Source organism: Acomys russatus, chromosome 2 (assembly GCF_903995435.1).
Source record: "Acomys russatus chromosome 2, mAcoRus1.1, whole genome shotgun sequence".
In the NCBI taxonomy this organism is placed as follows: Eukaryota; Metazoa; Chordata; class Mammalia; order Rodentia; family Muridae; genus Acomys; species Acomys russatus.
Genome location: NC_067138.1, coordinates 59,017,001 through 59,040,136, shown reverse-complemented (window position 1 = coordinate 59,040,136; position 23,136 = coordinate 59,017,001). Strand labels below are relative to the sequence as shown.

The window sequence follows — 23,136 nt, the reverse complement described above, 5'->3', positions numbered from 1 at the left end:
TGACCAGTTTGGGTGGAGTTTTCCTTCTAGTAACTTCTGTAAAGCCGGATTTGTGGCTAGGTACTGTTTGAATTTGTTTTTGTCATGGAATATCTTGACTTCTCCGTCAATGGTTATTGATAATTTTGCTGGATATAGTAGTCTTGCCTGGTATCTGTGTTCTCTTAGAGTTTGCAGAACTTCTGTTCAGGCCCTTTTGGCTTTCATGGTCTCTGCTGAGAAGTCAGGAGTAATTCTGATAGATTTGCCTTCATATGTTACTCGGCCTTTTTCTCTTGCCGCTTTTAATATTTTTTCCTTGTTCTGTATATTTTGTTGTTATTATTATGTGGTGGGAAGATTTTCTTTTCAGGTCTATTCTTTTTGGTGTTCTGTATGCCTCTTGTATGCTCATATGCATCCCCTTCTTCAAATTGGGGAAATTTTCTTCTATTATTCTATGAAAGATATTTTCTGGGCTGTGGAGTTGGTTGCCTTCTTCAATCCCTATTATTCTCAAGTTTCGTCTTTTCATGTTGTCTTTTATTTCTTGAATGCTCTGTGTCAGGAACTTTTCAGATTTAGCATTTCCCTGCATGGTTGTTTCCAGTTCTGTGATTGTATCTTCAAGTCCCGATATTTGTTCTTCCATTTCTTGCAATCTGTTAGATAAGGCCACCTCTGAGATGCTTGCTTTCTTCTCTGATGCCTCTTTTTTTGTTTGTTTGTTTGTTTGTTTGTTTTTCAAGACAGGGTTTCTCTGTGTAGCCTTGGCCATCCTGGACTCACTTTGTAGATCAGGCTGGCCTCGAACTCACAGCGATCCGCCTGCCTCTGCCTCCCGAGTGCTGGGATTAAAGGCGTGCGCCACCACGCCCGGCTCTCTCTGATGCCTCTTGATCACGTTTTTCTTCTGTGTGTTCCTGTATCATAGCTTCCATTTTTATCTTCATGTCTTGGACTGTTTTAATTATTTCCTTCATCTGGTTATTTATATTTTTCTGAAATTCTTCAAGTGCCTTTTTATATGACTCTTTTAACTCTTCAGCCCTCTTGTTTGCCTCCTCCTGCATTTGTTTACAGATTTTATTTGTTTCTTCCGTTATCATCTTCTTTACTAAGGACTTGAGGTCATTTTCTTGAGTATCCATTGCTGTTAGGTTCTCCAGGTTGTTTTCATTGGGAATGTTGGGATCCGGAGGTGCCAAACTGTTTTGGTTTTTTTTCAGCGTTCTTTCGCTGTCCTCTTGTCATTTTGATGGCCATGATGTTAGAAGGTATTTTGTAGTGACCTTCGCTGGTTGAGAGTGGTTAATTGATGACTGGTGCTCTTGCCTGTGGGGATCAGGGAGTATTTCCGTGGAACAGGTAGGTGATCCAGTTTCACTCCTGGTGATTTTCCTCTGCACCGTGGGCTCCAGGCTGAGTCAGCCAAAGTAGATATCTGTTTGGACTTTACTGCTGTAATTCATATGAACAGTTTTGGGACCCAGAATAAGGTCCGCACACAAACGTTCTGGTTGTGTAGGTTGATCCCAGCTGCCTGTCCTTCCTGTGGCTTTGTAGTCAAGACCCCAGGTAGATCAGATCTTCTGGGGGTGTAGCTGTCTTTTAGCTCTGTCTCTATACCCTGTAGCGGTGTCCAACCTCTCCCAGAACTATATCCCTGGAGGGACCAAGGTTGCTCTTGATCAGCAATTAGACACTGCAAGCAAGACTCATGTTTTGTCTCTTGATAACGTGAGAGTGCCTGCCTTGCTCGGGCCAGGAGCCCCAGCTAGGCTCTCTCGTTTGGGGAGTGCAGGGCCAGTGCCTGCAGCTGGGAGGCTAGGAAGACTAGGGTTGCAGAGCTCTGGCGGTCACCCGTGGAACCAGGTCTTCCTGCAGGGCTATGATGCTCCATTAACGCTCTAGGTCAGCAATTAGACACTGCAAACACGACCCACCCACATCTCGTCTCCCGATAATGTGAGAGTGCCTGCCTTGCTTGGGCCAGGAGCCCCAGATAGGCTCTCTCGTTCGGGGAGTGCAGGGCCAGTGCCTTGCAGCTGGGAGGCTAGGAAGACTAGGGTTGCAGAGCTCTGGCGGTCGCCCGGGGAACCAGGTCTTCCCGCAGGGCTATGATGTTCAGCCATCGCTCTAGGCAAGACCCACATCTCCCTATAGGTCTGTGGAAGCAGTCCAAGCTAATTTCTCACTGCCGCTGTTTGCAGGCTCAGTCCTCTGTGATCGGTGTTAGGTTGGGCCCTGGTTGGCCAGCGAGCTGCAGTTCCGCTTTAACTGTCTGTTGGGTCCCGCTGCCTGTGTTTCCACTTGGCCTAGGCGGGTGACCTCCGCAGTTTAGGGTGGTGTGGAAGGAGGACCTAGGGCAGATTCACCCTCTTTACTGAGACTCCTCTGGCTGGGGACTCCGGAAAATCCCCTCCCCAAACAGGGAGTTTGTGCTTTATATACAGGCTCCAGTTTGCATGTGGATTCCGTTCCAGAGTTTGGGGAGTGCGTTTAGCACCTCTGGGATGTTGCTTGTCCCAGGGGGGTAGGCCCCCTGTTTGGTCTGCGGCCTTTGGGGCCCCACTCACCTACAGTTCTCAAAGTCCAGCAATCTGTTGCTCCACTTATGTCTCTGGTCTCCTCAGAGTAGATCAGATACGTGGCTTATTGGTTGGTGCCATCCTGGAATCCCAAGATGTATTTTTATTAATTCTTTTTTTGGGGGGCGGGGAGGTTTTGAGACAGGGTTTTTCTGTTGTACTCCTGGCTGTCCTTGAACTTACTCTGTAGCCTAGACTAGCCTGGAACTCAAAAAGATCTGCCTGCCTCTGCCTCGGCCTCGGCCTTGGCCCCTGCCCCTGCCCCTGCCCCTGCAGTGCTGGGATTAAAGGTGTGTACCACCACTACCTGGCATGAGATGCATTCTTAACTATGTCTTAGTTTTTTATACTGTTATAAATGGCTTTGGCTTCTAGATTTTAATTTGTGGGTTTTTTTTTGTTGTTGTTGTTAATATGTGAAATTGAAATTTACATATATGTATTGCTATGTGTGTTGGAATTTAATCTCAGAAGTTTTATATAGAGTTTAATAGCTTTCTAGTGAAAATGATTGTGCTCTTACACAAATAAAGTCAGTTTTCTTCCTGTGGTCACTATTTCCTTACCGTGTTCTGTCCAGACAAGTTCATGTCCTTGTTGCTTTGGGATTAATTTTGTGGGGTCAGAGGATGATGCATTTCCTAGCAAGGTGGCTTAAGAATCCAGGTACCATCCTGATGCCTGTCTCGTTCTGTTAGTCACCTGTTAATTATTGTGGCAGTCTGCTCTGGCCTGTCCACTGGTGCCTCACTCTGTCTGTCTTGTTCTGACTCAACTGCTCCACTCAGACCTCTCATACAGAGTCATAGTGGTCTGTGTTGGAGACACTCCTGTGAAGAGTTTCTAGTTAAATTAGTTGGTGAACCCGTTCTTTGAGTGCTCGTGTGAATTTCAGCTTGTTCTTACATATATTGCTTTAGCTAGGGTCACCACAGACTTTTGAGTTAGCTAGTGGTATTTATTCAATAAGAACTTACATGCCTATTTTCTGTAGTGGTATGTGACAGGTCCTGGAGAACAGCAACAAGCTAACATAGAGGTCGCACACACTCTTAAGTTGTGATAGCTTCCTTGAAGGTGTTCAATACTGTGATCCATTATGTTGATAAGTGTAGCTTACTCTGATGGGCTGGGAAAGGCTTCTCTGAGGACATGATCAAAACCTGAAGGAAGAGCAGTGCTTCTGTTGTAAGCCCGAACTGCGGCGTGAGCAGGGAGATAGGGAGGTCTCGCTGCGATATGACAGGCATGTGTCTGAGAACGATCTCGCTGGGGTGTGACAGGTACTCATATAGGTAAGATCCCTCTGAGCCAGAGTCTTGCACAATCCCATATTTGAGAAATTGTAAATGCTATGTTACAACTTTTTAATCAGTACACTTTAAGAATTGATGAGGAGAGACTATAAAGTAAAAACCAAAAAACAAACAAACAAACAAAAAACAAAAAACCCAGCAAAATTACAAGACAATATAAAAATGCAATACCACTTTAAAAAAATAAAGCATCAAATGAGTAAGTTATTTATTTATTTATTTTATTTTATTTTTCCAAATGAGTGTTTTAAAGAGGTTCCTTTGGAAGGCAGTGCACCTGCTTGTCCCTTAAGACAGGTTGCGAAATCGTCTCTAGAAGTTGCCCCTTTATGTCATTTTGTTGGTTTATCTGGAAATTCATCTCAGTGCTTATTTCTAGAGCTGCTTGCTTTGTTTGCTGCCTGTATTTCCTTCTGTCACCTGTCCTACTTGGCTGGCATCTCAGGCGGCTGTCTGCTCTGTCTTTACCTCACTCCTTAGAAAAGACATTGTATGATAGGGTGGGCTCATCGTTCCACCCCACTCTCGGCCACACCAACAAGAGCCAGTTCCCTTCTGTTCCCAGCTATGAACTGTACGTGTCCTTGTTGTCCTTCCCTCTGTTCTCCTACGCACACAGCTGAGAAGTGTAGTGGATGAGGCTGGATTTTCATCAGGAAGCTCACCAACTGCTCACATGTTCATGAAATCCCAGGATAAAGTGTATACTTCACCTCCTAAGCTCCTAAAACTCTCCATTTGCTATACTCATTGTAGCAATGAGTGGATGGATAGACTATGAGGAGAACAGGGAAAGAAAGAGAAGCAAGTCATAGTTGCTAGAAAATAGACAGAAATTTAGCTCAGTCCCCACTGCTTCTGTCCCCAAGCTGACAGAACAGCAGGTCTCCTCACTGGTCCCGCAGAAGCGCAGGGTGTTGGGTCTGGCTTTTGGCATTATTCTGACGGTTATCCTTTTCTCTGTCTGGGGAGCTTGGGAAAACTACACCTTTACTAGGATATATACTACTGTTTATCCCGTAGGTGGGGTGGCAAGAATCTCAGTTTCTTCTGCTGAAGAACTCCATGCTGGAGCATGTTTTGGATGTATATGCTAAAGGTTAGGGATCTTAAGGCTCTTTTAAGAGTTTGGCCTGTGGAAATAGAAGAAGTTACAGTAGTGATGGTGATAACAATGACAATAATAAAATATAAGGCCAGGTATGGTGACATTTGCATTCACCCTCAGCATTTGGGAGGCAAAAGCAGATGAATCTCTGTGGGTTCAAAGCCAGTCATATAATTTATTAGTCTGCACTGGGAATTCCAGGCCAGCCTAGCATACGTTTATTGTCTCAATAATAAGTGAAATGTGAGCCCTGTAAAGAGTATGGACCTTTGTAGTTGTCTTTCCCAGCACTGGTACCTAGTAACAGATACTTGTTCCATTGCAGTTATTGAACAGATGAAAAGATGGTTGGATGCCTACCAATAGCTTGCATCTAAGAGATACATTGTAGATTATCTCACTTTTACAATAATACTTAGAAGTGTTCTGTATTTCTTCAAATCTAACTCATTATTGACTATAAGGAACACTTCCATCTCAACATGCAGAAATCAGTGTGTGTCTTACAAGGAAAGAAAATTCATTCAGAATCTCTTGTGACTCATTTGCCCACTGAGTCAGTGTTTACATGTTTCCACGCAGTGATTGACTGCACACACTGAGAGTATTGCCAGTGCTCTTGATTAAGGAATTTTTACTCAGCTCTTTCTTCAAGTTTCTGCAAGGTACTGAAACCCAGTCTATAAGTATTATGTCTTCTCTTTTCTGTTTGGACAGCCTAAGAATTTGCTTTGTTCTCAATTAAAATATGTCACTGTTAGTTAAGTAGGTTTTATTTAAGGTCAGCAAGATAGAAACTAAAAGATTAATAGTTAGTTTTCCATAGAGGCTAGTAATGGTTAATAGTGGTGGTTGGCTTAGAAGCGATTCTATTTTTATTTTTCTTTTTGTTTTGTTGTTGTTGTTGTTGTTGTTTGTTGTTTTGGTTTTTCAAGACAGGGTTTCTCTATGTAGCCTTGGCTGTCCTGAACTCACTTTGTAGTCTAGCCTGGCCTGGAACTCACAGAGATCCACCTGCCTCTGCCTTCCCAAGTGCTGGGATTACAGGCGTGCGCCACCATGCCCAGCGATTCTATTTTCTTTATAGTTTATTTTCCAAAAGTTTTTTTGTCATACATGCATATCTTATATGCATGTGTGTGCATGTATGCACATACTTCAAACATACCCTTGCCCCCACTGTGGAACTGATCACACGTTATCTGCAGTCTCACTTAAGAGTGTGGAAGGTCCAGTCAGTCTACCTCTGGTGGGACCAGGTTCTCTGCTGACCTCCGGTGGCTAGAGTGTGTATGGCATTAAGCAGGGACACTAATGTTTGTTGATTAGTGCAGAACTACCCAACCTCCCATTTTCTGCAAAGCTCTTGGTCCTTAATTACCATATACCTGAGTTACTATTAACTGTCTGTCTACCAGTGACTTGAGCCTCCCTTATTTAAAAATAAGCTTTTTCTAGAGCTGTATGCAAATCCTGCAGGTAGATAAAAAAAATATAATTGGTTCATGTGCATAAGGCAGAACTTTGTTGATCATGGTAAAAATAGTTGGAAAGTAACAACTATAAAGAAAATTGTCATTTATAACTGCCCTTCACTGTTACTGGTTCCTAGCCGCTACAGAGGAGCGACTAGAAGCAGTTTGAGTCTTTCTGGCTTTCTGTGTCACTCAGGGGCTCTCAATTAAGCATCAAGGCCACTTTCAGTTTTTCTGTTTGGAGATTTATTTTGATGATGTGTCTTAGGGGACCATGGTTTGAGAATAGGAAGAATCATGGAGACAGCAGTCTTCTCCTGCGTTTTGAACAATGACAACTTTCTGCCTCCTTGGACTGACTCTGGTTAATAATGGTGGGCCGCAGATGAGACAGGAGCACAACACAACTGCCTGGTTTGGAACCCTATTGTGTGGGAGGGAGGGAGGGAGGGAGGGAGGGAGGGAGAACCCATCAAGGGAAAGTTAGTGACCACTGAAGCAAAGTACATGCTAATTTTCCAATCAGGAAGCTGTTAACCTCCTGAAATTCTAATTCCTCTGGCATCCATTTTAACATTTGATCTGTTCAGTTAATTAAAAAAAAAAACCCACACATTTATTATATCCCTTAAGTCGTTCTTTGTTACATTGTCAAAATGTCACACTGTAATTATCTTACAATCACTCTTGGCCAAAGCATATAAAAAGTCACCTTTATGTCTGAAATTATTGATCAATGTAATTTTAAGGGTTTTGCTTCTTACTAATTAAAAGTTACCTCATTGTGCAGCATATCTGCTGCCATGATGTTCAAAAATGAATTGATGCCTAGTTTCCTAATAGTCTTCTAATATTAGTTAATTTTTTTCTTCTTGTCCAGATCTTTAAGGCAGCCTGACGGTTATAGTGATTGAGTATGGAAGCAGGCTCTTGCCGCTCGTGCCAGGAGTGCTGCCCTGGCTGTTTATGGTGCTTCTGTTACTGCTGGCTGAATGTTTTGAAAGGCTGACCCCATAGCTTTCTGGCCAGCTATCACAAACAGCATAACATTTGAATGTTATTAATATAACTTTAGCCCTTCAGAGTCTCTGGTCATACTATATTGTGCTGTATAAGGATTTTCTAAAAGTTTATTCAGTTTTCATTATACTCATTGGTTGATCAGTTTTAGAAAGTTAAAAGAAGGAAATCTAGAGAGCAAGCATGTGCATGAAGTTTGGTTGGGTAGGTAGGAGGTGGGGAGCATCTAGGAGGAGGTGGGGAGGAGTGGTGACAATGGTCAAAATATACTGCATGAAATTCTCAAAGAACTAATTAAACTGTTCTTTCCAAGAAAAAGAAAATTTAAAGCATATTGTTTCTAGTAGTGTCTTTTACTGGCCATTTTCAAACTGCTTCTTAGATTGCAAATGAAAAAATAAATACTTCTATTAGGATAGTCATCTTATGTTAGACCTGTCACATACCATTTCTGCCAAATTCTTGTGGGAATAAAGTAAAGATACATTGACACCTCACTGGCAGCTGAGACACTAGCCTAATTTAACCTTGTTAACACTGATCCTATGTTTCAGTTGTATACAACAAGGTCTTTGTAGGGCTTGATGTTTTGATTTTAAATTTTGAGGGTTTGTTTTCTTTTTTTGCCAATACGCTGACAAAATTTCATCTGGTAGTTTAATCAATAACTTCTTGATTACAGCCGAGTGTGCTTTTATGTTTATTGACCATCTGCCTTTCATAAATTGAACAATATCTTTAGTTCACTTATTTTTTTATGGTCATTTCAAAATGCTATTTGTTATTGGTGGTGGTGTTTTGGTGTTTTTTTTTTTTTTAAATCAATATGATCATTTGATTTTTGCATATGTTACAAGTACCTTTCTTGTAGTTTGTCACAAAAACCCATGATCTTGACAGGTATTATAGTGCAAGTAAGCAGGTGGATCATGTAGCCTGGGCTACATGGCCTGGGTTGCATAGTGAGAGCCTGTCAAAAAACAGAAACAAAAGAGTCATGGTTTTCAACATCCTAAGTGCTTTCTTGTCTATATGTAAGTGTAACTCTAAAATCTGTCAAATCTCTTGGCTGTGTGATCCTGACTCAGGGTTACAACATTGTCTCCTAAGCACCCTGAGGCTAGAGGAAGGCTTCCTCTGTCTTCCAGCCTGCTTCCTCTCAACACTGCCTTCTCAGGTTCCTGCTGGCCTGGCACTCAGCAAATACCCTTTGGGGGTATGGCTTTGTGTCTCAGGGCCCACCCCGCAGCTCCTCTGCCTGGCAGGCAGGTGTCTGTTGTCTATGAGAGGCCTTCTGACTTCTGCCTCTTTTGCTTTTGCAGGATTAACACATAATCCTAAACTGCAACTGCAGATTTAATTTCCAGAAGGAAACCTCTAGGGACAAATGTGGCCGAGATCTTGGCTCATCTAGAAAGGGTCTTTTCTTTGGGGACATTTCAGTTCATTTAGTCATTGTGGTTTTCACAGTTTCTGACACCTTTAAAATGTTCTTTCTTTCTTTCTTTCTTTCTTTCTTTCTTTCTTTCTTTCTTTCTTTCTCTTCTGGGTTTTTGAGACAGGGTTTCTCTGTGAAGCCTTGGTTGTCCTGGACTCGCTTTGTAGACCAGGCTGGCCTCGAACTCACAGTGATCCGCCTGCCTCTGCCTCCCGAGTACTGGGATTAAAGGCGTGCGCCACCACTGCCCAGCTAAAATATACTTCATAAAAAGTCCAGTTATCGTGGTAGTGCAGCAGTTGATGTCTGCTACCTACCATCCTGCGTGGCAGTGACTCCTGCTGTAGGTTAGCGTGCCTGTTCTTTAAAATGAAGTGTGCCCCTGCCAGCATGTTACACTACAAGTTCCAAGCAGACATCTTTATTTCTATCTTGATATTAGCAGGAAAGCTTTATCAGATGAAGGAAGTCATTTTCTTCTATTTTTGAAATGTGAATGGTCATTGAATTTTATTGAATGATTTTCTGCTCCTTTTGAGGTGATGGAGTTTTTCTTTCTTTTTTTAGCATTGTGATTTACTTTGACTGATTTAAAATACCAATCTAAACTGAAGTGCTAGGCTAATCCAGCTTAATTGTGGAATATTCTCTATGCCATACAGTGCTAAATTAAGTTTGTTAGCTTGTTTGATAATTTTGCATGTGTTCCTAAGGAGGGCTAGAGCATACTTTTCTCATAATGCCCTTGTCCATTTTCTCAAACATGTGTGGAAACATCATAAATGAGTTGAGAAGGGTTTTATCTTTTTGTATTTGCTGGAATAATTTAAGTGATATTTCTGACGCCTTAGGCCTTTTCTATATTTGCTAAATGAAACTGACGAGAACTCAAGTTTTGTGTGTGTGTGTTGCTGAGTTACAACTTCCACTTCTTTAATCATCTTAGGACCGTTTATGTGTTTTATTTCTTGTAGGTTCAGTTTTGGTAAGTTGTATTTTCATGGAAATATTTCCAATTTATTTAAGTCTTTATACTTAATGGCATTGAGAAGGTCATTGATAATAGCCTTCAGAATAAAGATCTCCAAACGCACTATAGAGAAAGAAAAACATTTTCAGTACTAAAATGCTCACTGGCGTATACAAGAGTCTGGGTCTATTCATAGCCCTGCAAACAAATTGAATTACTCCAATTCAATTGTTGCTAAATCACCTCGGTTTTTTCTTTATTCTTAAGAATTAATAAGTAGCAATGTTTTCATTGTGTATAACATGTTTTGAAGTATAGATAACCAAATGGTTAAAGGCCACTAATAAATGCACAGATTCTTATGATGAAAGCATGTAACACACCCTATTTTCAAATTTTAGAATTCATCATTAACTATTGTTACCTTGATATACAAACCTAGATGTATTCCTCCTGGGTATGATTATGTATTCTCTGATGGACATTTTTTTAATTTCCTACTGGCCCTTTGGTTACCTTGGTCTCCAGTCACAGTCATTATACTCCGTTTCTAAAATGAGACTTGGTTGCTGTCCCACGTATGATCGAGATCATGCAGTTTTGTGTTTGGTTTATCCCACTTAAACCTTCCAGTGCTGTTGTAAGTACAGGAGTGTGAGCTCGCTTCCACATTCTGACAGTAGCCTGTGGGTGTATCCCTAGCAGCAGGACTTTATGTCATGGTCTTTTTTTAATTTCTGAGGAACTTCTACACCAGAGGTAGTGCAAACGGTCCCTTTCCCACCTCTTCACCAACACTTGTTAATCTTTTGTCTTTTTGTTAAGTCAGTCTAATTGGAGTGCGTGAGGTCTGTGCACTTTTCTTGTGTGGGTTGCTGGGGCCATGGCAGACTAGGTAAGTGTTGTGCCTCTGTGCTGTTTCTCAGCCTCTCATTGGGGTTTCGTATTACATTTCCCTGGTGGTTGGTGGTATTGGCGTTTCCCCTCCCCCCATACACCTTAATATGTCTACTTTTGTGAACTATCTAATCAAATTTTGTGCTCATTTTTAAATTGAGTTACTTGTATTTTTACAGTATACTTGTTTAAATTCTGTATAGATTTTGAATGTTGACTCTGTTCAGTGTTAATTTACAATTTACATATATTTTCCAGTCAATAGATTGTCTTTGTGCTCTAAAGACTGTTTCCTTTGCTGTGTGAAAGCTTCTTAGTTTGAAGTAATTCCAATTGTCTATTTTCATTTTTGTTGCCTATATTTTTGAAGTCTTAGTCAAAAAAAAAAAAAAAAAAAAAAAAAAAAAAAAAATTCTTGCCCAGGCTTATAGCATGAAATGTTTCTCAGTTTTATGTTTTACTCTCTTAGGCTGAAACTCTTGGTTCCTATTAACATTACTGATATCAACTACTTTATCTACCAAAAATCTCTTAAATTTGAAAGCAGCAATACTAGTATTAATGTTTTAAACATTTTATATTCACATAAAATATTTTCATGGTTTCAAAGTCAGAACTATAAAGCCAAATGTAGGAATGAAATCTACATTCCTTCCATAGCATCTCTCATTTTCTCCCACTGGCAATCTTTTGTTTCTTTTCTTTGATTTTTTTTTTTCCTTTTGTGGTAGAAGAGGGATGAATGTATAAGCTGGGACACGTGTGTGGTAGAAGAGGGATGAGTATATAAGCTGGGACACGTGTGTGTGTGTGTGTGTTGCACACGTACATGTATTTATGTTTCTTTGCCACATCTAGCTGCTCTTTCACTTTATGGAGTATCTTGAGTATCTCTTTAGTAATATACAAAGTTCTTTTTCATCCCCTATGTAACAGCCTGGGACTGCACTATGTGGGCACCCTTCCTTTATTAAACCATTATCGGGAGATACTTGGGAAAATTATAATTTTGGGGAAAAAAAAAAACATTTTCAGGGGCTGGAAAGATGGCTCAGAGGTTAAGAGCACTGACTGCTCTTCCAAAGGTCATGAGTTCAATTCCCAGCAACCACAGGGTGGCTCACAACCATCTATAACAAGATCTGGTGCAGAATGCTGTATACATAATAAATAAATAAATAAATAAATAAATGCATACATACATACATTTTTTTTTAGAAAAGGAAAGGAAAAAATTGTTTCAGTTCTCTAGACAACAACATTGCTTCATTGGTCAGAGGAACAGTGTGATGCAGTTTTAAGAGCATTTTAATCAAAAACATCATTGTGTTTATGTGTCACTGCAAACATTTGTTTGTCATACATTGTGTATAGTGTGCTGAGGACTGAGTGTGCTTTTTAAATGGGAAGGTGATTTTCCTGTGACTAATCTACATTTTTGTGTTTTTTGCCTTATTATGAATGCCTCTGTATCTTTAAAATCTGTCCTTGTTGTGGTACTATTCGCACTCCAGTGTAATCTCATTCATTCCTTGCTCAATAGGGCTCTAAAGATATCCTCTAATTTTAACTTGTCACTTGTGGCTAATGTGCTTGCTGGTTCTGCTTTGAAATCATCAGCTTCTAAATCAGGCAGGTTGTTGGCTTTGTTAAATATGTGTACATTGTGTTAATAATTCAGATTTAAAGAACTTCTGTCATGAATTGTGAGTTCTTCCTTATATATCCTCTAGGCATTTTAGCAGAATATCATGTGATCTAAATTTCATATAGGCTTTTAGCTATCATCTCTTTTAAAACCCATGCTCCAACCTTAACCTCTAAAATTCTCAGTATTCTTTAAAAGCTTGTTCTGGAGAGAAAACAATGGAGCCCTGACTTAACAAATATTGTAGATACTTCTGCCTTGTTCTGAGCCTTGCGAGGCCTTGGGAGATATAATGTATGTTACCTCCTGCTTCTTGCCTTCCTCCTAGCTTATATGCTGTAATTGTCATATGTTTTTAGTTTGTGTTCTATCTCACAAGGCATAATTATTATTGCTGTTTTTACATTCAGATATTCATACGTCATACTTATTATGTATGTATTTGCATCATCTCATTTGATTCATAAAACAACTTTATTGTAATAGAAATTATTCTTACTGTAACAGATGAAAAGCGAGGGTATCACAGTTTATGCACTTTAAAGATTCACACAGCTCAAAAGCACTAGATTGAGAATTTCAGCCCAGGTAATGAGTCCAGAGTCTGGTCCGACAAGCAGTATAGAGTCATGACTGAGTATTGTCTTCTCTCTCTCTCACTAAGAAAGAAGAGATGTTGTAAATAATTGTCCTGTTTTCTGACTTTTGAACTAATAGGCTTGCTCTGACTGAATGCTACAGCTAACTTCCTTTTGTATATTCTTTTAGCTGATATAGCCCAGAGGTACAGGATAAGCAAATACCCAACGCTCAAATTATTTCGTAATGGAATGATGATGAAGAGAGAATACAGGGGCCAGCGATCAGTGAAAGCACTTGCAGACTACATCAGGCAACAGAAAAGTAACCCAGTCCATGAGATGCAGGCTTTAGATGAAGTCACCACTCTTGATGTAAGTTACCTTATGGTGGGTGAAGTGTGCATTGCCTGTGTAATTAATGCAAACAAACCATAATGCTAATGCAGAATCTGCACATCCTTTTACAGTTTGCTGTGTTATGTTTTACATATACATACCAATGTCTGGGATTAATTCTCAAGGGAAACACTAATGTTTACTGAACTTCCAGATAAACTGTGTAGCCTGCAATAAAGCTGCATAATTGAATTAATAATATAGGCAGAGAAGCCAGAATTATAAATAGAAATTTAAGTCAAGCATCCACATCAAAGTTTTCCTATTTCCTTTTGTTGATACCTGAAGAGTGTCTACTTTAATCATTATTTCAGTTCTGTCTATGATTTAGTGTCCTTTAAAATAGCCCCTCTTAATAAACATAGCAAACTCCTTTCTTGGTAAACTAAGTAATTAAAAAAACACACACACACAACACCAAAAGCAAAAACTATAGTGTTTATTCTTTATTCCTGTCAATATCAAGTGACAAGTTAATAAGTTAACCAGTTGCCATTTTGTGGTTGCTGCTGGAGGAACAGAGCTCCTGAGCCAGACATGAAGAATGTTATTGCTCGTGTCATAGCGTGCCTTGTGAGCTTAGGAGCCTATCTTGTTATGCCGTTCCCCAGTCCCTAAGTCCTGAGAGAAAACACGAAGGCCACAGGAGATGCGCATACAGGCATTGGGTTCAGGAAGGGATAGCTGGGCTTGGGGCACTTGGCACTTCAGAGCAAGCAGTAAATTCAACTTTTTTTGTCTTTAGTAAGACAATATGCCATACCTTAATGTTTTGGCTGCAAGCAGAGCCTGCATAGAGAGTGACAAGGGTCTTATGCAGTAAGCAATGTGGAAGCATGTGAGGGACCCATGAAAGAGGCTGCATAATACAGTTTTATTAAATTTATAGTTATATTTTATTGGAGCAAATATTGTTTGCAACCTAGCATAATTGTTGGTAGTTTTGGACTAGTCATTAAATGCTATTACTGCATTTGTAGTTATTCTTCAGTTGAATTAAGTGAACTATAACCAGCGCTACCTGAGTTCCAGAATAAAGAATAAATGAAGTAGCATGCTCTTAGAATTATATATATTGCAAAATAATTAGCTACTTTATTTTACAGCGCAGTAAAAGAAATATCATTGGATACTTTGAGCAGAAGGATTCAGAGAATTACAGAGTTTTTGAAAGAGTAGCAAGTATTTTGCACGATGACTGTACCTTCCTTTCTGCTTTTGGGTAAGTATATTAACAGCAGCCTGCCAGGAGGTGAGCTTGTCTGTCACGTTCAGTTCTGGCTATACTTGGTCATGTTCTAAAGATGGCCTCAGTCCTTTAAAAGTCACCAACCAGAGTTTGTGCATATGGCTCATCCACTAAGGACCTTAAACTGCTTTTCTGTCCTGTCCTGGTCAGAATATAGTTAAGAGCACAAGAATGATGTATTACTGATGAGCTCCTTCATGTTCTTATTTGATTTATTCACTGACCCTTATGCCAGGCAAACTGCTAATCGATGATACCTCACCTGACTGAGCACATACTCTTCTAGTTAAGAAGCCTAGGTTTTGTTATCTCCTTCAACTTTACCACCTTCCTTCATATCTTTCAGCACACAAACACACTTCCCTCTGCTGGGGATCCAAACCAGGGCCTCATGCATGTGAAACTTGTGTTCCACTCTGGCCTGTAGCCCCAGCCCTACATTAGCCTCTCTGAGATTGATCTTTTCACTCCTGCAGCTCTCTCTGCGACTTTGATCCATCAGTTCTCCTTGCTTTCTCATGGTTTCACCCTGACCCCTTACAGAAACTGCTTTTTCCAAAATCATGCGTCTCTCTTTTCTGACTTACCACTTTTATCTCTTGAGCTATAATGCCATCTTTGTCTTTTCATTTCTACTTTTTAAAAGGTTAGTTTATGCTTGGTTACCTTGACTTTCTTAAACTCTTCCAAATAAAAACCCTTAGCTTCTTGGAAGCTGGCTTCACCTCCATCCTAATGAAGTTTGTCTCCAATTAGTCATTAGTGACTCCTTGATTGTCTAACCCCGTTGGTTTTCTCAGTTTAATCCTTCAAATTCTATGAAGGCCAAGACAGCAGCTCCCTTCTATTTCCTCCTCTTGTCAACACTTAACATTAAATCTCTCTGGCTTGCTCCTCACAGTTCCTTTCTTTTCTTTATCTCTGGATGTAATTATTCAAGATTCTGTCCTTGACCCTCTCATCTTGGAGGTTATCTCAGCCACCTTTGGCTTTTGTGTAGTCGAATTTCTTTTACTGGGGCCTCTTTATAAGTGGTGTTTGTGTTAATCTGGTTGCAGTAGCTGTTGTGATGTCTTCCCCAGTTGTTGACTTCTGCTCTTGGTCCTTGCCTTCTTGCTTTTGTGGATTTTATTGATGTTTCATTGTGAGCGTTATCAGTGTTTCTGAAGATCACTGTACAGCACAGGTGGGGACACCTCCGGCCTGGGCTTTCATAGCAACTGCTGTCTGGCCATATAGCCACTTCAGATACTTTGAGCTACCCTCTGCCTTTGTTCTTGCTGTGTCTGTATCTGGAAGTGTTTTTAGTTTTTTAGGGTTTCCAGACTGGCTGTACTAATTTGCATCCACACCAACAGTGAGTGAGGGTTTCTCTTTTCCCACTTTGCAGGATTTGTTATCAATTGTTTTAGTGATCTTAGCCATTCTGAGTGGGATGAGATGAAATCTCATATATGTTTTAATTTGCATTTTCCTAATTGTTAAAGATGATGAACGCTTTTTTGAGGTATCTAGTTATTTCTTCTTTTGAGAACTCTATAGAAACCTAGTCCCTATTTTTAAATTGGGTCATTTGTTTCCCAGACTTTTTGATTTTTGAGCTCTCTGTATATGCTGGTTATTAGTTTTCTTTGAGATGTGTAGCTAACAAAGATTCTCATTCTGTGGGTTTCTTTTTCACTTGCTTGGTTGTTTCCTTAGCTGTAAGGAAGCTTTTTTGTTTTACAAAGTTCAGTTATCAATTGTTAGCCTTAAATTCTTGGCTAATGGAGTCCTGCTCAGAAAGTCCTTCCTCGCCCATATCTCCTAGGGGACTGCCTATGTTTTCTTCTAGTGTTTCAGTGTTTCTGGTTTTAAGTTGAGGTCTTTAACACATTTGGATCTAATTTCTGGGTAGGGTTATAGGTATGGGTCTAATTTAATTCTTCTGAGCGTGGACATCAGTTTTCTCAGAAGCATTTGTTGAAGATGTCATCTTAGTGTGGATAGCAGTTTTTTCAGAAGCATGTGTTGAAGATGCCATCTTTTCTCTAATGTAGGTATGTCTTTGCCTCTTTGTCAAATATCAAATGGCTGTAGTTACAAGAACTCATGTTTGTTGAGTCTTCTGTTTTGTTCCATTGGTTCATGTCTGTTCTGTGCCAACACAATACTGTTCTTTTTCTCTTTTATCACTATGGCTCTATAATATATCTTAAGATCTGAAATAGCAGTCCTTCCAGTATTCTTTTTGCTCAGGATTGTTTTGTCTATTCAAAGTCTTTTCAGGTTCCATATAAATTTAGATTTTTTTTTTTCTGTTTCTGTGAAGAATGTTGTGGATATTTTGATTTGGTCTGCATTGAATCTGTAAATTGCTTGTGGATAAGATGGTCATATTCACAATATTAATTCTACTAATCCATGAACAGGATGTCTCTCTTAATCCCTTTCTTCATAGATTTGGAGTTTTTATTGTAGAAGTCTTTGGTTGGGTTTATTCCAAGATACTTTCTTGTCTTTGATGCTGTTGTAAATTGGAAGTGTGCCCTGAGCTCCTTCTCAGTGTGTGTTATTGGTGTGTACAAAAACTACTGATTGTATGCTCTGCTCCTTTCCTGAAGTTATTGATTATTTCTAGTTTTCTGGTGGAATTTTGGGGATCTCTATGTATAATATTATGCCATCTGCAAATAGAGACAATTGGTATTTTATTTGTATACATATAATTTCCTCTTCTTGTCTTAATGATCCAACTAGTACTTATAGCACTGTATTGCAAAGGAGAAGTTGGGATGGGGGGGCAACTCTGTCCTCCTAATCTTAATGTTATTACTTGTTTTTCTTCATTTAGAATGTTGGCTATAGGTTTGTCATATACCCTTTATTATGTTGAGGTATGTTTCCTCCAGTCCCACCCTCTCTAGGACTTTTATTGTGAAAACATTTTGTATTACGTCTAAGTTTTTTTTTTTTCTGCATCTATTAAATTGCTCATGTGATTTTTGTCTTTAAGTCCATTTTCATGAGTTGTTATACTTACTAACTTATGGATGTTGAACCAACTCTATATTCTGAGACTAAGCCACCTTGATCATGGTGGATGGTCTCCTTCGTGGGTGTTTGTATTCAGTTTGCTAGTATTTATTGAGGATGTTACATCTCTGATAATCAGGTCTAACAGTCTGTAGTTGTTTGTTTATTGTATCTTTTTTTTTTTTTTTTTTTTTTTGCAGAATTTTAGAAAACCTTGGTTATAGTTCTTCTTTGAGAGTCTGATAGATCTGTTGTGAATCCGTCTGGACCTGCAATTTTTTTAGTCGGAAGGTTTTTATTACAGTTTCAGTTAACTCCCTTGTTGTGGGTCTGTTTAGGTTGTTGGTCTCTTCTTGGTTTGACTTTAATATTTTGGGTGAATCAAGAAATTTCATCTATTCCTTTCATATTTTCCAACTTAATGAAGTAGAATTTTAAAAAGTATTTCCTTATAATATTCTGTATTTATTTGGTATCTATTGTAATATTTCGTGCTTATTTTTGATTCTGTGAATTTGGGTCGTTGCTTTCTTTCTTTTGGTTAAGAGTCTGTGGATCTTGTTTATCATCTCAGAGAACCAGTTATTAAGAGTAATTGATTAATTTTTTTTTTCTATTTCATTGATTTCTGCTTTTTTTTTCTTCTTGCTAGATTTGAATTTGGTTTGTTCTTGTTTCCCTAAGTTCCTGAAGTTGCATCATTAAGTCATTTATTTGTGCTCTCTGATTTTTTTTAATGTAGGTGCTTAGGGCTATAAACTTCTTACGATTTTTTTCCAATATGACCCAGAAACTTTATTGTGTTGTGCTCTCTTTGGCCTACTCATCACTTAATTTCAACTTTTTGCTTTTAGAATATCATACGTGACTGCTATACCATACTGACTGCTATATCATACGTGACTGCTATATCATACGTGACTGCTATATCATACGTGACTGCTATATCATACGTGACTGCTATATCATACGTGACTGCTATATCATACGTGACTGCTATATCATACGTGACTGCTATATCATACGTGACTGCTGTATCATACGTGACTGCTATACCATACGTGACTGCTGTATCATACGTGACTGCTATATCATACGTGACTGCTATACCATACGTGACTGCTATACCATACGTGACTGCTATATCATACGTGACTGCTATACCATACGTGACTGCTATATCATACGTGACTGCTATATCATACATGACTGCTATATCATACATGACTGCTATACCATACGTGACTGCTATATCATACGTGACTGCTATATCATACGTGACTGCTATATCATACGTGACTGCTGTATCATACGTGACTGCTATATCATACGTGACTGCTATACCATACGTGACTGCTATATCATACGTGACTGCTATATCATACGTGACTGCTATACCATACGTGACTGCTATATCATACGTGACTGCTGTATCATACGTGACTGCTGTATCATACGTGACTGCTGTATCATACGTGACTGCTGTATCATACGTGACTGCTATATCATACGTGACTGCTATATCATACGTGACTGCTATATTTACATTTATCTTTCTTCTCCCACCAACTCATCTTGTATCTTTTTTATTCCCTCTCAAATTCGTGATCTCTTCTTAATTATTATTTCACATATATAAATACATATACATATATACATATATGTATACACATATATACGTCCTACTGAGTCCATTTAGCATGTATATTTTTAGGGCTGATCACTTGGAATTGGATAACCGGTCAGTGGGCTCATCCCTGGAGAAAACTAATTCTCTCTCTCAGCAGCCATTAATTACCTTTAGCTCACAAGGGGTAGGGCCTTGTGAGATTTCCCCCATCCATGTTGGAAGGTCAGCTATTGTTGTCATTGTGGAGGTCTTATTTATTCAGCCATATTGTTGAGACTTCATGGGTACAGCTTACAGCTTCCATGACATACATAGAAGACACTATCTCCCAGCAGAGACAGCCAAGTCCTCTGGCTCTTGCAGTCCGTCTGTCCCCTTTCCTGCTCTGTTCCCTGAGTTTTTCTGTAGGGGTTGTATTGGAGATGTATCAGCTGGCTTTAGTGCCTCATGGCCAGTTGTTCCCTTAATTCTAACCAGTTGTGGATTTCTATAATGGTCTCAAACTGGTGACAAAAGAAGCTTCTTTGATGCGTGCTTAGCTACGTGCATCTGTGGATATAAGTGCTTAGAATGCAATTAGAAATTAAACTAGTTTAGGAAAATGGAAGTTGTAAGTTCTCTAGGTTCCATGACCTCACCAGCTGTAGATAGTTGGTTAGGTTTGTAGTACAAGGCACAGATTCCCTCTGTTGAGCAGAGCTTAAGTCCAATTATACAGCTTTTGTCGGCATCTATTAAGTACCACTATTGCTCACTTGGGGATGCCTTGCCATGCTCGTCATTGTATGGTTTGTAGGCTTTAAGGCTGGGTGGGACTGTTGCAGTCTCCCTTGGCTGTTACTTAGCACCTTCAGATACTGTGAGAGCAAGTCCTCAGGGAGGAGGCTTTCAAGTCAGTTCCAGTTTGTTTCCTCCAAGACCTGTGTCCAAAGTTTTAGTGTTTTCAGCAACAGGGTCTTCCCTTCAAGTTCTAAGGGGCAACCAAGGGCAATGTCAATAGCTTGTATTTAGGGGGTCCCTTCAACTCTCCCAATCAGCAACTAGAAGGAAGGTATTCCAGGCCTACCCTGGGGTTTTCATTAGATAGTTATGGCTCTTGGAGGGAGCATCACACCAAGTGGTGTAATTTCACTCAAACTACACACACACACACACACACACATATTAATGTATACATACATACACACACACACATATGTGTACTCCTAATATAAACAAAATAACATTTCTCTATGGTTTCTCAAGCATCTTCTGTGTGGCTTACTCCTTTTCCTCTCTCTTTCTCAGTATTGCCCTCCCTCCCTCCCTCTTCCCATTTCCCTCTTCATTGTGCCTCTGTCTCATCGCTCCCCACTAGAGCTCCTTCATTATAGTCTTACTCCCATCAGTCTAGGCTAGCGCCTTCACTTCTTTTTCTGGACTACTCTAGTCAGAAACTAAAGACGTATCAGTGTTTATTTAATTCTCAAATTGTGTAGAGAAAGAGAAGCGTATCCATTTGCTTTAGGTTTTTCTGTAGGATTCTCTCCCCAAATATTTATTGTACTAGGTAAATATTAGTTATACAAGACCAAATATTTGTAAGCCAGGTACTGTACTAGGGCTAGGAAATGACAGTGTCCATGTGCACAAACATGCTTTCTAAAACTGTGTTTTTATCGGACATAGGTTATTTCAATTATTTTTTAGAATTTCCAAATTTAAAAAGTAACAAGTAGTAAATTAACGTATTTTTATTAATCTCTGTGAATAAATTAACATCCTTAATCTGCAGGTGGAAATCAGTCTAGAGTCCAAATTACTATCATGCTGATCCTGCATTGTAAAATCCTAACACCAAAGCAGCTAGCTGGCTAAAGTCTTACTTTAAGAAGTCTGCCTTGTATTAGTTTCCCTTTGAATGTATGGATGTCTTGGCATGCATTTGTGCATAGTATAGTCTTGGCATAGTCTTGTGAGTGGGACAGACAATGAACACGTATATATTTCATGTATTTATAATTCATACATTGTAATGATTAATGAATTATGTTTTATTAAAGTACATTGTCTTAAGTGTTTTCCTTAAAACATTATTTTTTTTCCCCCTCATTTCAGAGATGTTTCAAAACCAGAAAGATACAGCGGAGACAATTTAATCTACAAACCACCAGGGGTGAGTGTTAAACGACAGTGTGCTTAAGACACCGTATTTAATACATGTCTACGTAATGGCTTTATTTTAAATGCTAGTAGAATTGGATATTAATTTTTTAACATTTTAAGTACTAGGGATTGAGCCCCAGGCTTGTGTTTGCCAGGCAAGTGCTCAGACATTTCCACATTCTGGCTCTTTTCTCTTTTTGAGACAGGGTCTCATTAAGGTGCCAGGCTTGCCTTGGGTTTGAGATCCTTCTGCCTCAGTCTCCAGAGTAGTGGGGATTAGAGGCTACCATGACTAAAGAGTGTAACTTTGAAAGCACCATGGTCTAGTAACCTATGTTTCAGAGTGAAGATTGCTCTGCAGAAGCCTGAAGTCACAGACCTGCAGAGACATTGGAATCCCCTGGCTCCAGTTCTCTCTCTCTCTCTCTTGCATTCAATATGGAAGCCATATGTTAAAGATGCAGAGCAACCATGTCTGTCACTTATTTGTATTGCATCTGCCAACCTCCAAACCTATAGGGCATAAATTAGCTTTTTGACAGTAAAAGCACCTAGTTCACCTAGTTTGTTTTAAACTTGGCTACGTTGTTTTCCCTTTCTTCTTTAAAAAAAAAATTACTAATTCTTTAGGAAAATTTCATATAATGTCATATTCACTCCTCTTCCTAAACTCTTCCCAGATCTATCCCTCTTCTTTACCCATCCAACTTGGTCTCCTTTTCCCTCCTCCTCCTCCTCGTGCTCCTCGTCCTCCTCGTCGTCGTCGTCCTCATCTTCTTCCTCCTCCTCCTCCTCCTCTTCCTCCTCCTCCTCCTCCTCCTCCTCTTCTTCTTCTTCTTCTTCTTCTTCTTCATCCATCCATCAAGACCAACTTGCAGTATTAAACTATTCTTAGGTATGTGGCCTTCCACTAGAGAGAGGTTGGCTTGCCAGGGGCTGCTCTCCTGGAGAAAGCTGGCTTCCTTCTCCTTGTAGCTATGAACTATGAATTGCCAATAACTCAACTGCTAGGGGTCGGAGTGTGTGCCCAGCTCTTTCTCCATGTAGAGTTTGATCTGGTTTGGGCTTACACAAGTCTTACGCATGCTGTCAGACCGCTGTGCACTCATAAGTGCAGCGGCCTTGCTGTATCCAGAAAACACTGTGCCCTTGTAGTCCTTAACCCCTCTGGCTCTTACACTCTTTCTGCCCCTTCTGCAATGATCCCTGAGCCTTGGGAAGAAGGATGTGGGGCATGTGTTGTGTTGGGGCCTATTGTTCCGTAGTTTCTTATTCTCTGCACCTTGGCTAGTGTGGGTCTCTGTGCTGATCACCATCCACTGCAAATAGAAGCTTCTCTGCTGACAGTCGGGAGATGTGTTGATCTGTGGTTAAAATGATGTCACTAAGAGGCGGGTTGCCACTATGTCATTTAACAGACTAGCAGTGATAGGTTCTCCTCTTAACTATGTTTTGGTTGGTTTGTTTGTTTTAACATAGAAATAGCTGGTTAGGCCTGAATAATGGTAGGAAGAACTAAAAGGCAAAATTTGCAGTGTGTGTTATCTCAAATTGACATAGGGATCAATCACCATGTATGTTTTATATACCAAAGATAGAAACATGAATTTTTTTTTCAGATCATAGTTTTCTTTTTGTATTTGTTTGTTTGTATTTTGAGACAGGGTCTCTATTATGT

The 23,136-nt window shown here is 39.7% G+C and overlaps 1 protein-coding gene across 1 annotated transcript in view; it reads left to right on the top strand.

Moving 5' to 3' along the window:
• Window positions 1-23,136, top strand: part of Erp44 (endoplasmic reticulum protein 44) — a 90,510-nt gene that overhangs the window by 49,851 nt on the left and 17,523 nt on the right. Inside the window, exons 5-7 of the mRNA XM_051161894.1 lie at window positions 13,211-13,395; window positions 14,526-14,641; window positions 21,411-21,468. Of these exons, the coding sequence (XP_051017851.1) occupies window positions 13,211-13,395; window positions 14,526-14,641; window positions 21,411-21,468 (359 nt within the window). The remainder of the gene's footprint in view (window positions 1-13,210; window positions 13,396-14,525; window positions 14,642-21,410; window positions 21,469-23,136) is intronic.